General features: G+C 37.7%; 1 protein-coding gene across 1 annotated transcript in view; it reads left to right on the top strand.

The window, feature by feature from the left end:
- The window catches only part of CNTNAP5 (contactin associated protein family member 5), a gene marked incomplete at both ends in the record, with an annotated part of 429095 nt that overhangs the window by 263012 nt on the left and 143583 nt on the right, over positions 1–22500 (top strand). The window contains one exon of the mRNA XM_081335453.1: positions 5942–6048. Coding sequence (XP_081191579.1) covers positions 5942–6048 — 107 coding nt within the window. The remainder of the gene's footprint in view (positions 1–5941; positions 6049–22500) is intronic.

Here is a 22500-nt window from a genome sequence, read left to right as displayed (position 1 = left end):
CACCGGTCAAAGAATGTCGACTGGTGGCCCCCAGGGGGAGGGCGTTCTCTGTGGGCGCGCCGGATTTATGGAACCATCTTCCGGTTGAGCTCCGGATGGCACCTGACCTCCGCTCCTTCCGGCGCGATCTCAAAACCTACCTTTTTGAACAAGCTGGCCTGGCCTGATGGGATGGGGTTGGGTTTTATAAATCTGTTTTAACTTTTTTAATGTGTACTAATTTATTCATGGGCATTGTTGTTTAATCGCTTTTAATTTTTGTATCTTGTTTTTAATATGTATTGCCCTGTTCACTGCCCTGAGTCCTTCGGGAGAAGGGCGGTATATAAATTAAATTAATAAATAATAAATAAATAAATAAATAGTCTTTGCCCTAAACGGAACCTAAAAAGATTAGAAGGAAAAAAATAATACTTCACACAGAACAATTTCCATAGTAATTATATCATTTTGGGCAGCAGTCTTAAGTTATTGCCTATTTAGAAGGAAGTGGGCAATATATGTGGGATGTTATCTGAGTCCTAATTGTGTGAAGTCTGTGGGTGGCTTCAGGCACCCACCCCCACCCCAGCCTTTCATATTTTACTCAAATGGTTCATTGAAGAGCCCCCCACCTTTTGTACACTGAGACAGATTAAATTTTTGTTGTTTGGAATTCAGGCAGTTATTCTGCTCAATGCACTGAAAAGAAATAGGGTGGCATGGTGCATGCTGGCCATAATCATTGCATCTTCACGTGTGCTTGGATCTACCCCTTAGGACCAAATCTCATGTAAATGTGAATAGGAAGTACAGTAGGTCAGACAAACCATGTGATAGTGGGCCATAATTAGCAGACACGAATAGAAGTCCACTTTAGATTGAAGAGGCAACTGCACGTTTATCAGGCTCAAAGAACCAAGAACAATGTGTGAAGTTACTTCTGAGTAGTTCTTTATTGTTGGTTGCCTACAAATAGAATCATGCTGTCAGACGCAAAAGGCCAGGTCCGCATGTGAATGTCCAATTGGATTGCTTTATTGCTAAAAAAAAACAACTATGTGCAGGGATTTTTTCGACTCTGGATCAGCACCTGTTTAGAGTTAGTTAAGGATCAGCATAAGTCAAGGGGGTTGGATCACTTGTTTAGGGATTATAAATTTATCCTTGTTTTAATTCCACTCCCAAATTCTTCCACTCCTTTTCCTGCACTTGCCAGTCTAAAACAACTATCTGCACAACTATTAATTATACTCTGTGAATTGCTAGGGAGGGTCTACCTTCACCCTATTCCTGCCTTCCAGACATTCTAAGCTCTGCTGTCCCTTCTCCTTCTGGGAAAGAGTCCTTCCCTCCTATGCAGTGCTTTTTTTGTAAAAGAAAAAGGAGCCAGAACTCACACATGTTATACAGCCCACCTTGCCTACCCTACAAGGTTCCTTCCAAAAAAGGTGCCGGAACTCCATTCTGAGCTTTCTATGAGAAAAAAAGCCCTGCTCCTATAACTCTAAGTTACATTCTACCACATCATTTTAAAGCTTTCACTTCAAGAACAAGCTGTAGCACCAGGCACTGTTTCATCTGGCCCATTGTTCTTGAGTCTCACAACTTTTTATGAGAAATGGGTGTAAAATGGGAAAAAGGTGAGATCCATAATTTAGGTATGTGTGTCATTTATCTGTCTGTCTTTATATCCAGAAATAGGAATGGACTGTGTTGTTGTGGCTGCTTTTTCCCACCTTCCATTTTTTGGTCCTATATATGATGAAATTTATGAATTTCAGTCATGTTCCTATTAGTAGTGCTTCTTTATTATGCTCTTTAACCAGCATTATAGATAGGAAAAAGAAAAGCAGACTGCTGCAGAAAATCCATTACCAAAAAATTGTCATAAAGCAATAAAAGAGCACATCTAAGCCAAAGCTTTGCACAATTGTATGGCTCAGACTCTTAGAGTAAAGGTTTTTTTGCAACTTGAAATGTAAGTGAGGTGTTAACATCCCTTCAAAAATAACATAAAACTGAGCTTTATTACCCTCAAATCTGAAAGTAATTGGAGAAAGCAAAGAGCTGCCAAAGAGATTGGTAACCGTGTTTTAACAGTCATTGTCTTATTAAAAGATAACTTAAAATTTCACTGAAGTGTACTGGACAGATCTAATAAGTACTCAGGGTTAGGGTTTAATGGAGGACTCGCAGAGTCTATTATTTGACAATATAATTCAGGAACACTGGTTTTACCGTACTGACAATGATTGTTCCTAATTTGTTCCTTTAGCATTGACTTGGCTTAGGGTTAATTAGCCCATACTCAGGATAAAAGCTAAGCCTACATAATTCCTCCATACAAATTCGATGCAAAAGAGTTTGGTGACTATGCTTTAATAGCTACTTTCTTATTAAAAGGTAACCTAAAATTTCACTGAGGTGTAGTGGACAAATCTAACAAGTTGTCTCTGATTATACAGAAAATTATGAAGGGGCAGTTAAAGAATGATAAAAGGCAACTCAGGCCTGGGAAAAGGAAGGCATGAAAAAGAACCTCAAAAAATAACCTCACTACATCCCTCAAATGCATTAAAAATAAATCCCTGAAAAGCATATCTAAACTTTACCTTAACTTGGTTTGAGCATATCTGACTAACCATCCTTGAAAGACACTTCCATACAGTGCAGCTTTCTCCTATCTCCTACCCACAACAAAGGTTAATTGCCTAGGTCTGATGTGTTTGTTTGTTTGTTTGTTTAAATCACTCAATACACGCCTTGCTCTTTTCATGATATGTGGTTGCTTTGGCTGTGACCATGTGATAATGCAGCAGTTCCAATTGGCTGTTTTCAGCTTCTGGGGGCGTATCCTCTCCTCTCCAGTTGCTGCCAACTTTGCTTCATGGTTATTTCAGTTTTTGCTGCTTTGTGGCCTGACGCCAGGAGAAGAGCAGCAGCACCAACATTGCTAGAAAAAGCCATAAACCAGGATATTTCTAAAGGCTTAGATAAATTCTGATCTTCTCCTTTACCTACTAAAACCAAGGTTGCTAGAGAAACAACCTCTCTGTATCACTACTACTAGAAAGTAACACAAGTACCTGTTTGAGGGTGCGGTATGGAGTTAATGGGGCTCTGACTAACAGGATTCACACAAATAAAGGGATAAGGCAAGGGTGTGTCCTGACCTCATTATTATTTAGTTTATATATCAATGACTTGCCAGGGTTAATGAGGGATCCCATGGTACACATGCCGTTGATCCTAAATACTTACTGTAACAACTTGCTTTATGCTGATGATATGATTTTATTATCATACTCACAAGTAGGACCCAGATTGTTGGGGGCAATTAAGCTGACTTTGTAATAATGCCGCTTGGGGGGTGTATGAAAGCCCTAATAAGCAGGCATATACATAGAATGAAGGCTACTGCTAAGCTTGTAAGCCGCCCTGAGTCTTCGGAGAAGGGCGGGATATAAATGGAATTAAAATAAAATAAAAATAAATAAATGTAGGCTATTAAGAAGATTCAGCTCTTATTGCCAGGATAACTCCCTAATCATTAGCAAATCTAAAAAAAATAATGGTGTTTGGAAAGCAACAACAGAGACATAAGTGGCAATTAGATGGTGAACCAATTGAACAGGTTAACACCTTTGTATATTTGGGCGTAACTTTTTCCAAGACTGGATCTTGGGCCTTCCATCATCAACAGAGTACATTTAGAGCAAAAGCTCATTTGAATTTACTGCTCAAACTAAAGAACCATAGTTACCCAGGGTCCCTAGCCCCATTAATTAAGGTTTATAAGGCTAAGGTTACCACTATGCTCTTGTATGGAGCAGAAATTTGGGGTCTTTACTCAACTACAGTCCTAGAACAAACACAGTCCCAGCATTTGAGATGTATTTTGGGTGTAGATCCAAGAACATCTGCTGCAACAGGTAGAGCTGAATTGGGAATTCATACAATTCATGCATTATCCAAAATTAGAGCATATAACTACTGGTGCAAAGTTAATGAAATGAAGACTGATAGACTCGCCAAGTTATGTCTACTAGAGCAAATAAAGCTACAATCACAAATCTCCTGGATCACCAAACTAACAAATTTTGTAAGAAGCTGTGGCCTTCCTGTCTCTTGCGTAACAGGAGAACAACCCCCAAAAAGAGTTGCCTAAAGAATTAAGGATATAGAAGCACAAAATGATATAGCTATCCTTGGTAAGGTGGGTAACTTGAAATGGCTGAGTAAATACAAACATACTTTTCAAGTAGACAGTTATTTGAAGTTACAACTGCCAAAACATCTTAAGGAGATATTTACGCGAGCAAGATTTGAACAGCTTGACACAATGGTCAGATTTGGGAGATTTCATGCTATACCCTACAATGGGCGTCTCTGCATTTGCGGAGCAGCAGAGGTAGAAGACCTGGCTCACATCCTATTTGATTGTTTCCTGTATAAGAGTGTGAGAGACAGGTATCTTGGTCTATATACCAAACGAATGACCCATTGGGATCCCCAGATCAAAACAACTTACCTTATGTCTAGCCAGAACTTGAAAATAACATTTAACGCAGCACAATACTTAAACAAAATTGTTTGGTTGAGATCTGCATATGTGGGACTGATTGGGGTAGATTGCAAGGGCGACTCCAAAATATAATTTTATCATATTTTATCTATATCTTAAATTATTGTACGCTATTATAATTTCATTTTAGATTATATTTTATTCCCATTTCATTTTAAATCGTATTTTATTCTAATTCCATTTTAAATCGTATTTTATCAAATTCTATTTTAAATTGCTTTTATCAAATTTTAATAATAATTTGTTGCTGGAACTTTGCACTTTGATATGGCCCAAGGGCTAATCAATAAAGACATGATTCTGTTACTACTAGGAAGTAGCACTACTTTGTAAGTGCTAGAGCAGATTATGGAAAGTTGCTAGAACTGGAAGATATCTATTTGCTCTAGCATTAACAGCACCACAGTTGCTATTGAAAGTAGTTTGGAGCTAGTTTAGCTCCTTCAGTAATATTAGCACCAACATTATAGACCCGACCTCTCTAAAGTAAACTAGAAAGGTACTGTTAGAAGGCAATTGTCAAGATTTCCTCCTTCCACAGTCTTGGCTACATTATAGGGAGCAATTAGATTAGTTATGAATCTTAAAGTATTGGATACTCCCCTCATTTTCTACCCCGCATTTTAAGCCAGAGTAGGGACTGGCTATATAGACAGAGCACACTTATATAATATACTTTTTGTTCCCTCATGAAACTGGTTAAGGATAGGTTTCCTTTGTGTTTCAAATTCTTACCAGAAAATAATTGAAAACAAAATTATCTTGATTTATATTTCAGGAACATTTATTATTAGATTTAAATTGGTTAGAAAAATCCAGTTTTAAGCTTGAGCAGTATAACTAAATGTAGACAGTAGAATCTGTGACCAAGTTCATATAGCAGAATTGATCTCTTTGTAAGCTTTTTACCCAGTGCTTAAGCTAACTACCTAATATTTTGATATCTTCCTACCCTTTGCTCATCCTGTTTGTATGCTTTCGTTGTGAAAATATAAAGAAGGCTAAAGAATGAGGCAGCATTCTATTCATAATATGATTCTTTTTTAAAAAAAAAATATTGTCCTTTTACTCATAGACCATTTGTGTTTGTGCAGAGTAAGTAAATATAGCTAGATACTTGTACGATCAATTGAAATTGAGAGTTGAAAAAGTAATATTAAAAAAAAGAAAAGTCTTGTTAAAAGGTTGTGTGCTACTTTTCACCTGATATCCATTCCTTTTATCTGAAAATGGAATAAAATATGCATAGTGTTTTAGTATCCATTTCTATGCCAAATACACAAGAAGTGAAAAGCAAAAAAAAGTTATTTGTTTTCCCCATCTGTATTCTGCTTAAAATAATGTTGCCTGTTTTATTGGTGTCTTCCCAATTAGATGTTTACCAAACTATTGTGAACATGGAGGAAAATGTTCCCAATCTTGGAAGACATTCTTCTGTGATTGCAATGAAACTGGTTACACTGGAACAACCTGCCATAACTGTAAGTAGATTGCATTGTTGGGTGCTATGAACATTTGGGAATATTTACAAATATGAGAAAAACAGATTTGTTAAAATTATTTGTAAATGAGTACATGGGATGGAACAAATTTCAGTTTAATTAAAAAAAACTACATAGGCAGTGAAACAGGCACACTTCTGATGACAAGGAAAGAAATGTATAAACTGACTTTTCTCACAGTGGAAAGCAGTAAACTCTGAAAATGTTCAGCAGTTTGGATTCATCTGACAATCATCTGGTGACAAAGTTAATTCATTTCTACACATAGGTAATGCTTCTTTGGTAGTCTTGCCATTCTCAATGCATCTGGATGATGTTGCTTATGTAAACTCATTTTAATTGTGCTTTCAACTGAGATGCTTTGGTTGTCTTTGTGAATGAGATAGGCAGAAACTAAATAGGGGAAATGCGGCTTTGCTGATTCTCCTGAACCTATCAGTAATATTCTAAAACATTGACATAGTATCCTCTTGAATTGGCTGGAATGATCCTGATTGTATGCCTTTCTTTTAATCTGTGTCCAGAAACTGATGCTGAGGCCTCCTGTTCAACATCTAGGCCATGTCTTAGGATTCCATCATTTATGTTTAATATTTATATGAAGCCAAAGGCAAAGGTCATTCAGAGTTTTGAAGTAGACTGTTATTGGTATGTTGATACAGGGACAGAAAACTCTACTCTTCCACATTATCTTATTTCAGAAATGGATTGATATGAAATCCAAATATGAATAGAAATCATGTTTTGAAGCCAGTTTTCAATGAAACTACACTCACTCTAAAAGAACAGGTCTATAGCCTGGGAACTATCTTTGATCTTCAGCTGTCACTGGGTTTTCAACTTATGATTGTGGAAAGGAGCAGTTTCACATAACTACACTTGTGTATTTGGCACTGCTCTTTCTGAACTAGTCAGATTGGCAACAGTTGTCTGCATTTGATTGCAGACCATATATATATATATATATATATATATATATATATATATATATATATATATATATATATATACATATATATACACATACATACATACATACATGTATGTATGTATGTATGTATGTAACATACATCTGATGCCAAATGTGTTGACTAGTGCAAGACACTGAGAACACATGATTCCCTGTCTGAAATATGTGCAGTACTGTTGTTCCTATTAGCTTACTGTGTGCAATTAAAGGTATTGGTATTAATGTTAAAAATCCTAAATATCATAATAATTGAATAGTTGAGGGACCATGAATAAGAGCTTGCCCAGTTTACAGAGAAGGGTTAGAGGAGAAGCTTTTTCAGAAACCTGTTGGTATGTGCACAGGAGAGGACCACAACCTGAGTTGTCTTTTCTGATTGGGGAAGACCTACTTTTTCTTAAAATAGTCTAAATCTACAAAAGTTAAAGCAATGCAGTAGTGACACCACTTGAATGTCAGGCACAAGGAACCAGAACACTTTGTGAATAGGCCAAAGTAGTTATCTCATTGTTCATCACCTATATTACTGGAATCTCATCAGATTGCCGGCATTCCCATGGGAACAAGTAGAAAAGGCTTTCCTAGTCTGGAATATGATGTTTCCTCCCTGGGGTGATTTCATACTGGGACACCAATTAACTCTCCTTTCCCATTCAGATGGTAATTCTGCAGGATGACAAGGCCAGAATCTTGAGCACATTTTCCATTGTGTGTTAAGTATGGAAGCACACATTTCATAACTATGTTAAATATAGGAAATGATCTTGCTCATTTTTGATAAATGAAATATTCAGAATACACAGACAAAGGGACTCAGGACTTCTTTTTTTTATTTTTTCTTTATCTTCAAAGACTCCTTGTAACCTATACATTGCCCAACCTTGATCTCCATAACGTTAGTTTGTTTGTTTCTCAGTTTTCCTCTACCATCAATAGATGTTTTTTTTTCTACTATTTTAGTGTTGTAAAGCAGGGCTTTTCAACTTTTTCACCCATTGTACCACTTTTAGGATATGGCAACATCCGAGTACCACCTTAGCAAGGTGTCAAAAACATGATGACCAATTGGGAATTCATACAATTCATGCATTATCCAAAATTAGAGTATATGACTACTGGTGCAAAGTTAATGAAATGAAGACTGATAGACTCCCCAAGTTATGTCTACTAGAGCAGGGCTTTTCAACCTTTTCATTGATTGTACCACTTTTAGGATATGGCAACATCCGAGTACACCAGTCGCCTAGCAAGGTGTCAAAAACTTGATGACCAAAAAAAAAAAGGAAAAAAGTGATGAAGTACAGGTAGTCCTTGACTTACAACAGTTCGCTTAGTGACTGTTTGAAGTTACAATGGCACTGAAAAAAGTGCCCCCCAAGCCACAGCCGAGCAAGACACCTGCCTGCCCGCCCGGTGGCACTCTTCCTCCTGTCCGAGGTTTTCATTGTTGTGAGCATTTCTGTTGAGGATTGGGAGTAGAGGTGGGGTGAGGAGTCCTTGGTTTTTATTCCTCCTGTCTGCTGGGTGGTTGTAGCAGGTTTTGGTCACTTCACATGACCCTGGGACACTGTGACCGTCATAAATATGAATCAGTTGCCAAGCATCTGAATGTAAATCACAAGACCCTGGAGATGCTGCAACATTCCAGCTGATCAGCACTTCTTCTGGGCTCAGAAGCACCAGGATCAGCGCTGAGCTCCAGCTGGAGCCTGGAGCTAATCCTGGCGATTCCACTGAGCCTTGACAGCCCCAAAGAAGCACTGATCCTGGCGCTTCCGCTGAGCCCTGACAGCCCTGCAGCTCCAGCCATCTCTCGCTCAGGATTGTGCGGTGCTGCCACCGGTTCAGCTCATTCCCCTCCCCTGGTACCATTTTTCTAGGATGTCCGCGTACCAACTGCTAGGTGCTAATGTACCGCAGGTAGTACCCATACCACTGGTTGAAAAGCCCTGTTGTAAAGAAGAGCCTTGGTGGAGCAGTGGGCTAATGCCTCCTTAAGTAACACCAGCTGCCTGCAATTAGTGCAGGTTCACATCCCACCAGGCTCAAGGTTGACTCAGCCTTCCATCCTTCCGAGGTAGGTAAAATGAGGACCCAGATTGTTGGGGGCAATTAAGCTGACTTTGTAATAATGCCGCTTGGGGTGTGTGTGAAAGCCCTAATAAGCAGGCATATACATTGAATGAAGGCTACTGCTAAGCTTGTAAGCCGCCCTGAGTCTTCGGAGAAGGGCGGGATATAAATGGAATTAAAATAAAAATAAAAATAAAAAAAATAAAAGTATCCTAGCCCTTACGTTTTAAATGTTTCCAGCATATACAAATATCTAGCCCAAAGATATATAATAAAAATTACTACAATTTTGATATCTGACTTAATACATGCTAAATGGTGTGTATACAAGAAATATTTCTTAACAAGCTTTCTGTTGTGCCAGAGGAACATTCCTTTTCAAAAAGAAAAAAAGAAAAAGAAAAAAAGATAGTAAGCAAGAAATGTCAGGCAATTTCCAGTATAATATATGCAGAATATTAAAGTTGTTCCATAAATGTAAACTTCATCCCACAGGAAATGTCAAAATTTGAGCATTCATATTGGCCTTATTTTTAAATGAAATAATTAAATAATATAAATAATTAAGTAATATTCAGATAGACTGAACTTTCTGCTTAGCTAAATGTCCTTTAAAACATTAAAATGCTTTGGATTTTTTAAGAGAAATACTGAAGGTTGTCATATATTTCTACCCTAACACTAAATTTCTAAATTGGAATATGGATAAAAAATTGTTATTATTGCCATGCAACAGAAATATAAATTTGTTGAAAGGGAATTACATCAATTACATCCCTAAACATACTGATTGTGAAAATTAAACTATCTCTAAAAAGGGCAACTTTTAATGTGTTTTATTTAATAATGTGTTACTTAGTTACTTAGATATTGGTTGTTTAGCAATGTAACAGTGGAAACAAGTATTTTTCCTGGCTATTACTTCATGAATACATTCTAATGAGGCATTAGATAACTATGAAAAAAGACCCTGGAAGAATAAAACGAACAACCATCTGCTTGAATTATCTTTTTAGACATTATAAGATTCCTAAAAATTATTTAATTTTAAGAATTAAAATTAAAATTTAATAGTTATAAAGTTAAATTATCTTAGGTTGTTGCAACACATATACCTATTAACCACCTGCAATACAATAATTTGAAAAAGGGATGAAAAAAATGGAAGTGCAGACTTCAGTTGTGATGTTCACATTACCATTTAGTTTTTGCCTGATTTGTAGAGTGAAAAGGATAGGAGTTCTGCCACCTGTGGATAGGTTTCATGTGTCATTTGGAGGTGATCACTGGCTCTTTGAAAGATAGAGGGGTACCATTCATCTTGAAAGAAGTGATGATACAATTATGTTGAAAAAGCCATCTTATGATATAGCAGATTTAGGCAGTATCCTAGATGAAATGAATTACCTAGGTCCTTTCCATTCAGGATTCAGACCTGGTCATGAAATCAAATTTGTGTTAGTTGCTCAGTCTAAATGGAGAGGGTGAGAGATTCCTAGTCTTGTTAATCTCTCATCTGTATTCAATACTAAAAGGTATCCTTTTGAACTCTTCAATTCTAGTGTTCTAGGTGGGGTTGTATTTCACGTGAATAAGCAGGTCCATGATTATGGAGTTGTTCTGAAGTCACATCTTATGTTTGAGAAGCAAGTGAAACCATGGCAACTGGAATATTACAGTAGTGCAGTTTTTGCTGATACATTGATTATTATTTTTCTGAATCAGGATATACTGGCAACAGTAGCTCATTTTTTTTCACTACTGTACATACTCTATTTGGGACTGTCTTTGAAGTTAACCTAGAAACTACATTTGGTCCAAAATATAACCACACAGTTGTTAAGAGGTGTGAACCCTTTTAGTAGTCTAATGCTAGAATTATGGTCACCACAGTGTTTGCCAATAAAGTTGTAAGACTCATTCAAGGTGCTGGTGATGACCTATAAAGCCCTAAATGGCTTGTGTCCAGGATATCTGAGGGAGCACCTGCTGCTGGCATCAAGTTCCCTTCGTCCTGTGCGCTCCCACAGGGAGGGTCTTCTCAGGGTACCGCCGGTAAAAGATTGCCGGTGGACAATACCCAGGGGGAGGGCCTTCTCTGTGGGTGCGCTGGCCCTTTGGAACCAGCTGCCTGTAGAGCTTAGGACTGCCCCTGACCTTCGCTCATTCCGCCGGGACTTGAAGACCTGGCTCTTTGAGCTCTCTGGCCTGGTCTGAGAGTATTAATTGGGGTTTTAATTGGTTTTTAACTAAGATTTTTATATTCAAGGTTTAATATAATCATTTTAATTGTTTTAAATTTTGTAATTGTGGTATTGTTTATTTTAAAAACCTTGTGAACCGCCCTGAGTCCTACGGGAGAAGGGCGGTATATAAGTCTAATAAACTAAAATATTGCTTCTGACCTAAAAAAACAACAACAAAAGAACCCTGTTGTAACTTCTTCTCAAACAGATTTTAGCTACCTTAACCTTATGATAAATAAAAACTGTAGAGAATCTGAAGACAGAACTTTCCTATTGGTGCCCCAATGATTTGTGATACCCTATTTCCTAAGATAAAGCATCTCCTGCTGTATTGATCTTTCAGAAGTCTGTGAAAATTATTCTATTTAGGTTTGTGCTGTGTGAGTAACCAGGCAGTTGAGCAGCCATTTTTGTTTTGTTTTTTAGTTATAGCTGGCTTATAGGGTGGATTAATTTTATGAATTTTGTTGTTCAACTGTTGTACTCCAACTTGAATCTATGAAATAGTAAGTAGACAAGTATAATAAATAAATAAGCACCCAAGCTTTTAATAGGATTTCTGCTATCCATAATTGCATGCTAGAACATGTGTCTTCTAAGAATACATGGATACTTCCAGATGGGGGCTTACATCAGTTTGTACAGTGAGTTAAGCCACTCACATACAGTTGATACTATCACTGGAGACTTATAGGTAATAGTCTCCTCCAATTTAAAAAAAAAGAAATTGGAAGATATACAATATATAAATTTGTCGCTTGTAGTTATTGATAGTCACACTTCCCCAAACAAAACCAGTGTGCAACTGGGAGAACAAGTGGCTGCTGTGATCAGGAGGGCTTTTGCCCATATCTGTTTGATGCCAATTGCACCTCATCCATGACCAACAAATATTGTTGTCAGTTACTCAGGTCTTAGCAGAGGAAGCCATGGAAATGATATTGGAGAAGCATGCAGAAGCTGCTAGGAAAACAATAGGTGCAGAAGAAGCCTGCATTAAATCTTTGAGGCATGAAAGTATTAGGAAACGATTCAGACTGATTTCTTCCAATTAACTGGATTAAAAGATGAAGAAGGGAAAGCATAGGAAACATGAGAAGAGCTTTTTTTCTGTTGTTGTTAGTTGCAAAGTCGTGTCCGACCCATCGTGACCCCATGGACAACGTTCCTCCAGGCCTTCCTGTCCTCTACCATCTTCTGGAGTCCATTTAGGCTCATGCCTACTGCTTCAGTGACTCCATCCAGCCACCTCATTCTCTGTCATCCCCTTCTTCTGTTGCCCTCAATCTTTCCCAGCATTAGGATCTTCTCCAGTGAGTCCTTCCTTCTCATTAGGTGGCTAAAGTATTTGAGTTTCAACTTCAGGATCTGGCCTTCTAAAGAGCAGTCAGGGTTGATCTCCTCTAGGACTTACCGGTTTGGTCGCCTTGCAGTCCAAGGGACTTGCACGAGTCTTCTCCAGCAGTTCAAAGGCTTCAATTCTTTGGCGCTCAGCCTTTCTTATGGTCCAGCTTTCACTGCCATACATTGCAACTGGGAAGACCATAGCCTTGACTATATGCACTTTTTTTGGCAGGGTGATTTCTCTGCTTTTTATTGTGCTGTCTAGATTTGCCATGGCTTCTCTCCCCAGGAGCAAGCAACTTTTAATTTCTTGGCTACAGTCCCTGTCTGTGGTGATCTTGGAGCCCAGGAAAATAAAATATGTCACTACCTCCATTTCTTCCCCATCTATTTGCGAGGAATTGAGAAGGCCGGATGTCATGATCTTGGTTTTCTTAATGTTTAGTTTCAACCCAACTTTTGCACTCTCCTTCTTCACTCGCAACAAAAGGGCTCTTTAGTTCCTCTTCACTTTCTGCCATTAGAGTGGTATCATCTGCATATCTTAGGTTGTTGATATTTTTCCCAGCAATCTTAATTCCAACTTTGGATTCATCTAGCCCTGCCTTTCTCATGATGTGCTCTGCATATAAGTTAAACAGGCAGGGTGACAGTATACAGCCTTGCCGGACTCCTTTCCCAATTTTGAACCAATCAGTGGTTCCATGTCCAGTTCTCACTGTTGCTTCTTGACCTGTATATAGGTTTCTCAAGAGACAAATAAGATGGTCTGGTACTCCCATCTCTTTAAGAACTTGTCACAGTTTGTTGTGATCCACACAATCAAAGGCTTTAGCATAGTCAATGAAACAGAAGTAGATGTTTTTCTGGAACTCCCTAGCTTTCTCCATGATCCAGCGTACCTTGGCAATTTGATCTCTAGTTCCTCTGCCTACTTCTGGTAGTTCTCAATCCACATACTGCTGGAGTCTAGCTTGTAGGATTTTAAGCATAACTTTACTAGCATGTGAAATGAGTGCAATGGTGTGATAGTTTGAACATTCTTTGGTACTGCCTTTCTTTCTTTGGAATTGGAAAGTAAACTGATCTTTTCCAATCCTGTGGCCACTGTTGAGTTTTCCAAATTTGCTGGCAAATTAAGTGTAGCACTTTTACTGCATCGTCTTTTAAGATTTTGAATAGCTCAGCTGGAATACTGTCTCCTCCACTAGCTTTGTTGTTGCTCAGTTTTCCTAAGGGCCATTTCACTTCACATTCTAGGATGTCTGGCTCGAGGTCAGTGATCACCTCATCATGGTTATCAGGGATATTAAGCTCATTCTTGTATTTTTTTCTGTAGTTTATCTCAATTAAGTGTAGATCTGTTCACCCTGTGTAGTGAATTTCCTGATTTGGTCTGATTTGGTCTGCCTTGCAGTTTCATGAATTGCATTGGTTACCATTTGGGTTCTAGGTGCAATTTAAGATGTTGGTTGCTACCTATGAATTTCTACATAGCCTGGGGCTGGTAATTTATAAACACAATTTGCCTCCAATTATTTCTGCCCATCCTATTAGATTACATGGACATGCTCCAGGTCCAATTGATTAAATCTCATGGTTCTCCAGAAATGTGACTTACTTGCTGCTACCTCTATGCTCTAGAACAGGGGTGTCACACTCACTGAGTCACGTGACATGTTGCAACGTATCACAACTTTTTTCCCATTGCTGGAGCAGGGGTGGGCGCGGTTTCAGCATGACGCATCCGGTCCAAAGGCTGGCAGTTTGACACCTCTGCTCTAGAATATCATCTTCGTGAGGTTCATCTGACCTTGCAACTCTTGAGAAAATCTGTGAATCTTTGATGTTTCAACTGTCAATCAGTATCCGAAATCCAAGCTGGAAATATCAAAAGACCAATGTGCATGTCCATAGTTTTGTCTGTGTGAACTTCTGCCTAATGTAAACTGGAACCTGCATACAATCTTGTACCAACATAGAGGGGCGATCCATCCTCTCCCAACAGAACAAATTGGGCCTAGAACATTGACAATAAATTCTGAACTACATCCAATCTATTTCTTCAGAATGGCTGCAAATTTGTTTCCATGTCACCAAACTGTAGCATTTTCAGTATTAATTTTAATGTTATCTTTCCTGGATCTGAACCAGGAACTGTATTTGGAAATGCCTGCCCAGGGTACTGTAAAATGCTTTGTAAAGTTTTGTGTCATTAACAAATTATTCAGGCAATCTTTTCAGGTATCTCAGGATTTCAGCACTCTTATGTGAGATTTGATGACAGATTCATTAGTTTAAACAAACATTTCAATGTAATTTGGTAGTTTGTAATTTGGTGAGCTGTGGACAGTGTTTTGAAATAATGATTCCTGTTATTGACTCCTGATATACGTAATGCTTTTTTTTTGGTACATTACAAATAAGTCCTGTTGAGTTTGTGAGTTTTCCCAATGTTTGTGATTTGTTTTGCAATCTCAGTAACATTTTCCCCAACTAAGCTTTTCTTCTGTATTCTATTAGTTTTTCCCTTGAATAATTTTTAAATTTCTCACACTGACAACTGCTGCTGAGCCAGCTGTACTTTGCTAGTTTTGTTCCCCGTCACCTTTTATTCCCAATCAATACAGCACATGTGGAATTTTTGAAGCCCAGCTTGAAGCACAAAGCTACAGTCTTACCTATATAAAAATCAGCGAGCAGCCATCTCACAGAATGGATAACTGGTAATAGAGTAAATAGATTACATGATCTGAAAAGACGAGAGGAAGAAAGTGACAGCCTCTGAAAACACCAACTACTGTATTATTATGCCAAAATGTGCAAGTTTTCAATAACCTGCAAAAGGTTTTTAGGATCCAGCTCTCTTTTTTATTGCCTTCTTTTCATTTGAGATTTCTCTACAGTAGTATGAATTGGGAAATTGTTAGAGTTATTATCATCCTCATCATCAATACTACGACCATCACATTCACCATCGACCCAATTATTAAACTTCATTAGGCAGATTACAAAGCTATTTTTTTAAAAAAAGCTGTTGTGATTCAGGGTCAGCCTGTGGGTTCGGCAGTTGGGTCGGATGACTCAGAGGAGGAGGAGGAGGGGTGTGTTGAAGAACTTGCTGATGATGGCTTTGAGGCTCCGCAGAGCCCCCAGCCAGGCCCCTCCCACCTGGTGGAGACCCAGCTGTGTGAGCCTGACAGCGTGGATGAAGATGACCCACAGCTGGCCCTATTCAAGGACGCCCGACGCAGGAGGCAGTCAAGTAGGAGTAAACAGAGGAAGGCAATGGGGCTCCTCGGAAGGAGGCACAGAGAAGCCACGCCCTGAACTCTATATAAGGGGAATGTGTGGGAGGGCTGGTTTGCTGAAGGCAACCGCTTGGATTGTTCCTGCTTCTTAGCTCGTGTTTTATGGTTGGTGTCTTGTCTTGCTCTTGTTTTATGTGAATAAATTTGGCAGGCTTTATTCCAGCCTCTTGCCGTTTGTAAAGGGGTCGTCCCTGCTTTTGCTGCGGGGCCGGTAGCAGGCTGGTACAGAACAAAAGCATGGAATAAAAAATAAAATAATGAAAGCCATTAGTCCCTGCAGAACTAAAACTAAATTAAATAAAAGCCGAGATGAACTTTTATTAGATTGTATATCTGAATTGAGATCTTTCTAGCATCATACATATTTGAAAATTTAATCTAAAGCCAACCCAAGTAGTATGTAGGTGAGTGAGGGTGTGTGTGAGAGAGAAAGAGAGAGACAGAGAGAGAGAGAAAGAGAGAGAAAGAAAGAGAGAAACAGAGAGGATATGAGTGCATGTTTGTGTGTGTGTATTCTCCCTCCTTGGTTGATTGGAGCTAAAATATTTCAAATTTATACTGTTCTTTGTTGTTCTGCTAGGTCAGGGGTAGGCAACCTCGGCTCTTTTATGACTCATGGACTTCAACTCCCAGAATCCCTGAGTCAGCTGACTCAGGGATTCTGGGAGTTGAAGTCCATGAGTCATAAAAGAGCCGAAGTTGCCTACCCCTGTGCTAGGTAAATATTAGGATGAAATCTTAATTTCTCAGAAAATTCCTGCACCCATGATTTTTTGGGGGGGTTCCAAAGTAGCATGAAAGGGATTATCTCAGAATGAGGGTCTTCACGCAGAAGAAATTTAGAACATCCATCTTCATTTCCATCCTGCCAGGCCACAGGCAGCAAGGTGATGGGATGAGCTGAAGTGCTCCACTGCTTGAGGAGTCCATCCAGAAAATCTCATAAATACCCTTCAAATTACTGTTGAAGATAAGATGGTTATATTTTATTTAGAATATTTACATGCTTTCCAGTAACAGAGTTTCTGTGGGTTGCTTAATCAAAAGTGAAATTATCTAAATTTATTTGGTTCACATTTCCTGGGTGTAGAGACTAATTAAAATGTTCCCAAACTGCCTGGTTTTCCTTTTTTTTTTTTTTTGAGAATAAACGCAGGAGGGAAAAAAAACTCTTAGCAATCTATTCTAGCAAATTGTAATACAGAGAATTTTGTTATTGTTGTTATTGCTGCTCAGTGGCCTTCTAAATGTACTTACAAAATTGATCATTTTCTGGCATCATCCATCAAAACTTCAAACTCAACAAAGTTGCTAGTGAAAAAAAAGATGTAGGAATCACCCTTGTGTATATATTTGTAGAAAAAAATGTTAGTTGTATTATGTTTTGTTTGTCAGACTGATATTGTTTTCTCTTTGGAAAGACATAATGTCACTGAAATACCTTCTTATGAACACTCTACTAGAGGTTCAAAAATTCAGGATCGTTAAAAGCTATATTTGCACGTATACTTTTTTAAGCATTGTGTGAGAAAATATGTATTTTTCTTAAGGAGAAAACCAGCCATCTGTCATCCTAGCATAGTGCAGCAGGAACTTTATTAGTCTGTCAACTGTGAGGCCTGTCAAAGTCATTTTTTTTAATATATAGCACAGATTCCATTTCTTTTTGCCATTTAACATGACAATTGTATTACAAGGGTGAGCATTTTGATTTCATTTCCTGGCTCTTAATGTTTTTGCTGCTAAAGCATTGAGAGAAGTAAAATTCTTTCCTTCCATTGTTTATTACACACACACACACACACACACACACACAGAGAGAGAGAGAGAGAGAGAGAGAGAGAGAGAGAGAGAGAGAGAGCGCTACTAAAATAATACTTCAGTAATATTACTGATTAAAAAATGTGATTTTCCCTATTGGATCACATGGTTGAAAACTAAAAACTTCAGAGTGGTGAGTTTTCCATCTGAGCAAGTTTATTTGTAATAAATTTTCATACAGTTTGATCTGCTGGAAACCCTTCCCTGACCTCTGTTGGAATCAGGAGGCAATCTATAATGCTTTTTCAAGGCAGCGCTTGGTTTCTAGGCTCAGCTATTGAAATGTGCAATTTTTCAGGGAGCTACTGCATTATCAAAGAAGAATTCCTTCCAGAAGACATTTTATTTGGATACTCAAGCTGGAGGTTGGCAGCAGTCTTTTGAAGACAGCTTTTGGGGTGAAAGTGTAACATAGAAGTCTCATTGCAAGTGAAATATCATTGCTCATCTTTGTATAAGTTTCTATATACCATCCATATAAGATTAAATTGAAATGGACCAACACAAAAACAGGATTGGCAATTTCAACTCGTTATGAGAGAAATCCATAACTTTAAAAATAATGGCAATTGTTTTGGTGTTTTTCTCATGGAAAGAGAAAGTTTGCCAGGGAATTGATGGCTGCCTAGCTAGATTGTCCTTTTCCCACCACTGAGTTCATCTTTTCTCCATCCATCCTTAACAGAAAACCATACTGGCTTGAAATTTGCTGTCTTGGTTGCCAATCCTTTTCCTGCTGATGTTATTGCTTTTAGACTGAGTTATTTAAGTCACCTGACTTCCATTCAAGGAAGGGGTGGAAATGCCTAACAGATTTTATAAATAGTATTATAGTGACTTGGTAGGGGGAAAAAAGGTGTGCTGTAGACTTTGTTTATGTTGTGGTTAGATATAAAGGAGAAAGTCACTTTGTTTCCTATTCTAAACAGTCATAAGAATTGGTGAAATTGGTTTGTAATGAGTTGTTGGCCAGCAATTTGGTCTGAATTGCAATTTGGATCATACCATCACATGGCTGGATTGCATCTATGAAAAGATCAGGTCTCACAGAAAGTCTATATCAGTGATTCTCAACCTATGGTCTGAGGATCCTTGGGGGGGGCACAATATCATCACAAGGGTCTGCAAAGGCTTAAAGAAATGTTAAGATTTAAACCTTCAGTTTGGGGGGTCCATAGTCACAAAAGGTATTTAACGGAGGGAGTCCGTGGTGAAGAAAAGGTTGAAAACCACTGGTCTACATAAATATATCTGGATGAATATGAAAAGAAAAGCTACCAGTTTGAGAAATCACTCCATTACAAGTAATTTATTAATATGCAATAAATATATGTATGTATGTCTAGGATTATCACCTGTGGCTTCAATATTAAATATATATTTTCATGAAGAAGAACATGCTAAAAAAGATAATTGGAAGAAAAGTTGCCATTTGTCTTCATGATTCAAAAACATTTGACTCTTGGCGACTTAACTAAATTTGAATAGGAAGTAAGCGAAATCAGTATTGTTCATGAATTGTCGTCTGCTGAATGTTTCTACCTTTTCCACCTCTTCTTGAATTTTGAGCAATTAGAGTTTCTGGTTCTTTATTATAATACTCATCCCTTTCTTACAGTGAGAACTTATAGGGTCACAGCTGCATATCATATACAGAAAATGTTCATCCTTCAGTGACAAAATAACAAAAGACAAACTATCAGATATTAAATGACAAAAGTTATCCACAATAAAGGAAAATATATGAACAATAAACTAGTCCAAAAAGAAAAAAAGAGTTTAAATATTTGGAAAAAATATGGTATTGTACACAATATGTCAGCGGCCCCAATGTTTTGGGCACCAGGGACTGGTTCTGTGGAGAAAGATTATTCTGTGGACTGGAGCAGGTGTGGCTTTGTGTGCTACCTGCATCCCGTGGATGGGGCTTTGCTTGTTTCTCTGATCCATTTCTAGCATGCCGCAGACCGGTGCTGGTCCACGGACCAGGGATTGGGGATGCCTACGATATGTTATTACCTTTGGCTTTTGAGATATGCATTTTCTTTTATTAGTTGCTGGTATAACCTTTAATAATCTCTTTTGTTCACACAAATATCATAAAACCAGTCTCCATCATTACTAATGAATGGGGCTTCACATCTCTTCTCTGTTCAGAATACATGATTGAGCCAACTAAAATGGATTTGAAAAAAATACTAAAAGCTGGTGGCAGAGAACAGTTTCTAGAAATAGCAGACATCCAACCCAATATACAGTATTAATTCCATTCTTTTACTTTTCTGTATTTTCTTTAAAGCAAAGTATAACATTCATGATTGGTAAAATGTCAGCACAGAAATGTACTTTTAGGAAATTAGTAAAATCTGTGTATAGATGAAAAACATCATTACAATGATTTTCCAATCATTGTTGGCCTGATAGGCTCCCTTGGTTCTTCTGGAGACCATAGTATAGCACCTTTTTTCTGTGAAAAAATACTTAATTCAATCTTTGACATTTTCACATAATGTTGGGGAATGCTGTTGGCTGAACTCTTGGAGATCATTGCCAGGAGACCACACATTTACATTGTGAAATAGTTGGATCAGAGATGAGACTCAGGAAGTTCCCTGTGTCCTAAGCATAATGTATGAAGTATTATGATGTCTGTGGGTTTTCTGTAACATGCAAAGTCTCAATGAGGCACACCTTCAAGCAATGAGGCACACCTTCAAAAATACAGTGTTCCCTTCACTTGTAAAACTGAAAGGAATGTGGTGTTTTGCCACAACCTGCTTCTGAGCTCTCTTAACCTTCTCCCATAGAGCTTGTGATATGGGAACAGGCTGAGAGATATCTCCTCATGTAGCAGTGACCCATATAATTCTATAATATGCAGCTATACCAATGTGGCTTGCTTGGAGCATCTTTGACATGCACTAAAGAATTTCCAGATTTGGTGACTACATCAAACATGGTATATATACTTACACCAATTGTATGGAATTTCCTTTGGACCACTTTCAAAAGTTTTACTGATGCATGTACAGGAATTACTGCTTTCCTCATGCACTAAATCTCTTCCAGGCTGAGTTGGCCCAGCTTGTGATATGGGCAATTCCCAAGCCATCAAAAGTATGAAACACCTCAAGTCAATATTGGGAGGGACATAAAAGAGATTTCTCTAGCACTACCCCGAAGCAGTTTGAGACTGTCCAAAGTATTTTATTGGAGCATATTGTGTTGTCTCCACAAGACAAATAGCTTAATTAAAACAAATATAAGTCACTTTTCAGAGGCCTGTTAACTGCCTATCTTTAATATTATTAAGTGTCTTTAAACCTCTGACTTGCAGGGTATGTTTCCAATGTATCTCATGGTTTCCTTAGGATGGTTTGTATTCCCCAGGCAATAGATAAATAACTAGTATTTGGAGAATTTTTTTTATTACTTTTTACTATTTACAGAATAAACTTGCTTCCTTAAGATAGCAGTACATATAAGGCAATCACCCAGCACGAATTGTCGTCTAATAATTCAAATGTTTACCCTCAGAAAGGTTTAAAGAAAAGTGATACATACAATACTTGAGACTCACGTTTTACCAGCAGATATACATGCTGGCTAAACCATTGGAAGAATTAAGAAACATTTTCTTTCTTAGACCAAATTCAAAATATCAGTATGTAGAAAAGTACTAAAATTGTTACAATAATTGTCTTGTGAAAAACCAGACCTGTTTATTACCAATCTTTATTAGTTGATTGTATTATTTAGGTTTATCCACAGATATGAAAAAATAACCATTCATTTCAGTGAGCTATTAAAGAAAAGTAACATTAAATAAAATAAAAAATAAAAAATGTTAAAAGTTGTCTCACATGCTGTTCGTTTGGTGGTCCTGCTTTTCGATGATTTCAGAGCAACACAAATACAGATTTTACATTGGATAATAATGATTACTATTTTTATCTCATTTTTATATTTTATCTCTGGTGCCAGTAACATTTACTCACTTATCACAAGGAACAAATTTCTATGCTTTCTTGAAGACTTGCAAAATATTTTCAAAATATTCTTGCCTCCTATGGAGACAAAAAATATCATATCAATTAACTTTCATGTAACTATGTAGGCATTTCAACAGCTAAAGAGAAATAAAACAAAGCAAACTAAAGCAAAACCAACAACATTAAGCAAGCTGTTATAACTAGTGAATCAAAATAAATGTTTTGTTCAATAATAAATATTCTCTTCTAAAAGCAGTGTGTGTGCGCGCGCTTCTGTGTGTTTTGATTATGCAGAATACACTTGATTTTCTTTCTGAATACTGAACTTCAGAAAAGCCTGAATCCAATATGTGTCATTTTAGAAATTTTTCAATCTTACTCAGTTTCTGGTTTCAGAGCAAGAGTTGGAAAATGGGAGTTTCGTTCTCCCATAAATTAAGACAGGAGACCAGAAATGGCTGTATTTTGTTGTTGTTAGTCAGAAGAAAATTACATATAACACCTTTCATATAAATCAGTCTCTTCTTCCTTCTTTCTATTTTCATTTAGACAATCCCCTCAAACTTAGTTTATATTCCACCCCAGCATGTGAAAGACTATTTTTACATACTTGAAAGTTAGATCAAATCTGGGACCTAGGCTCACAACTAGAAAAGTGGCAGCACGTAGAATTA

The sequence above is a fragment of the Vipera berus genome (genome assembly GCF_964194415.1).
Source record: "Vipera berus genome assembly, chromosome: 1".
NCBI classification, from domain to species: Eukaryota; Metazoa; Chordata; class Lepidosauria; order Squamata; family Viperidae; genus Vipera; species Vipera berus.
Note: the sequence above shows the minus strand (reverse complement) of the source record. Positions and strands in the feature narration are given on the sequence as shown.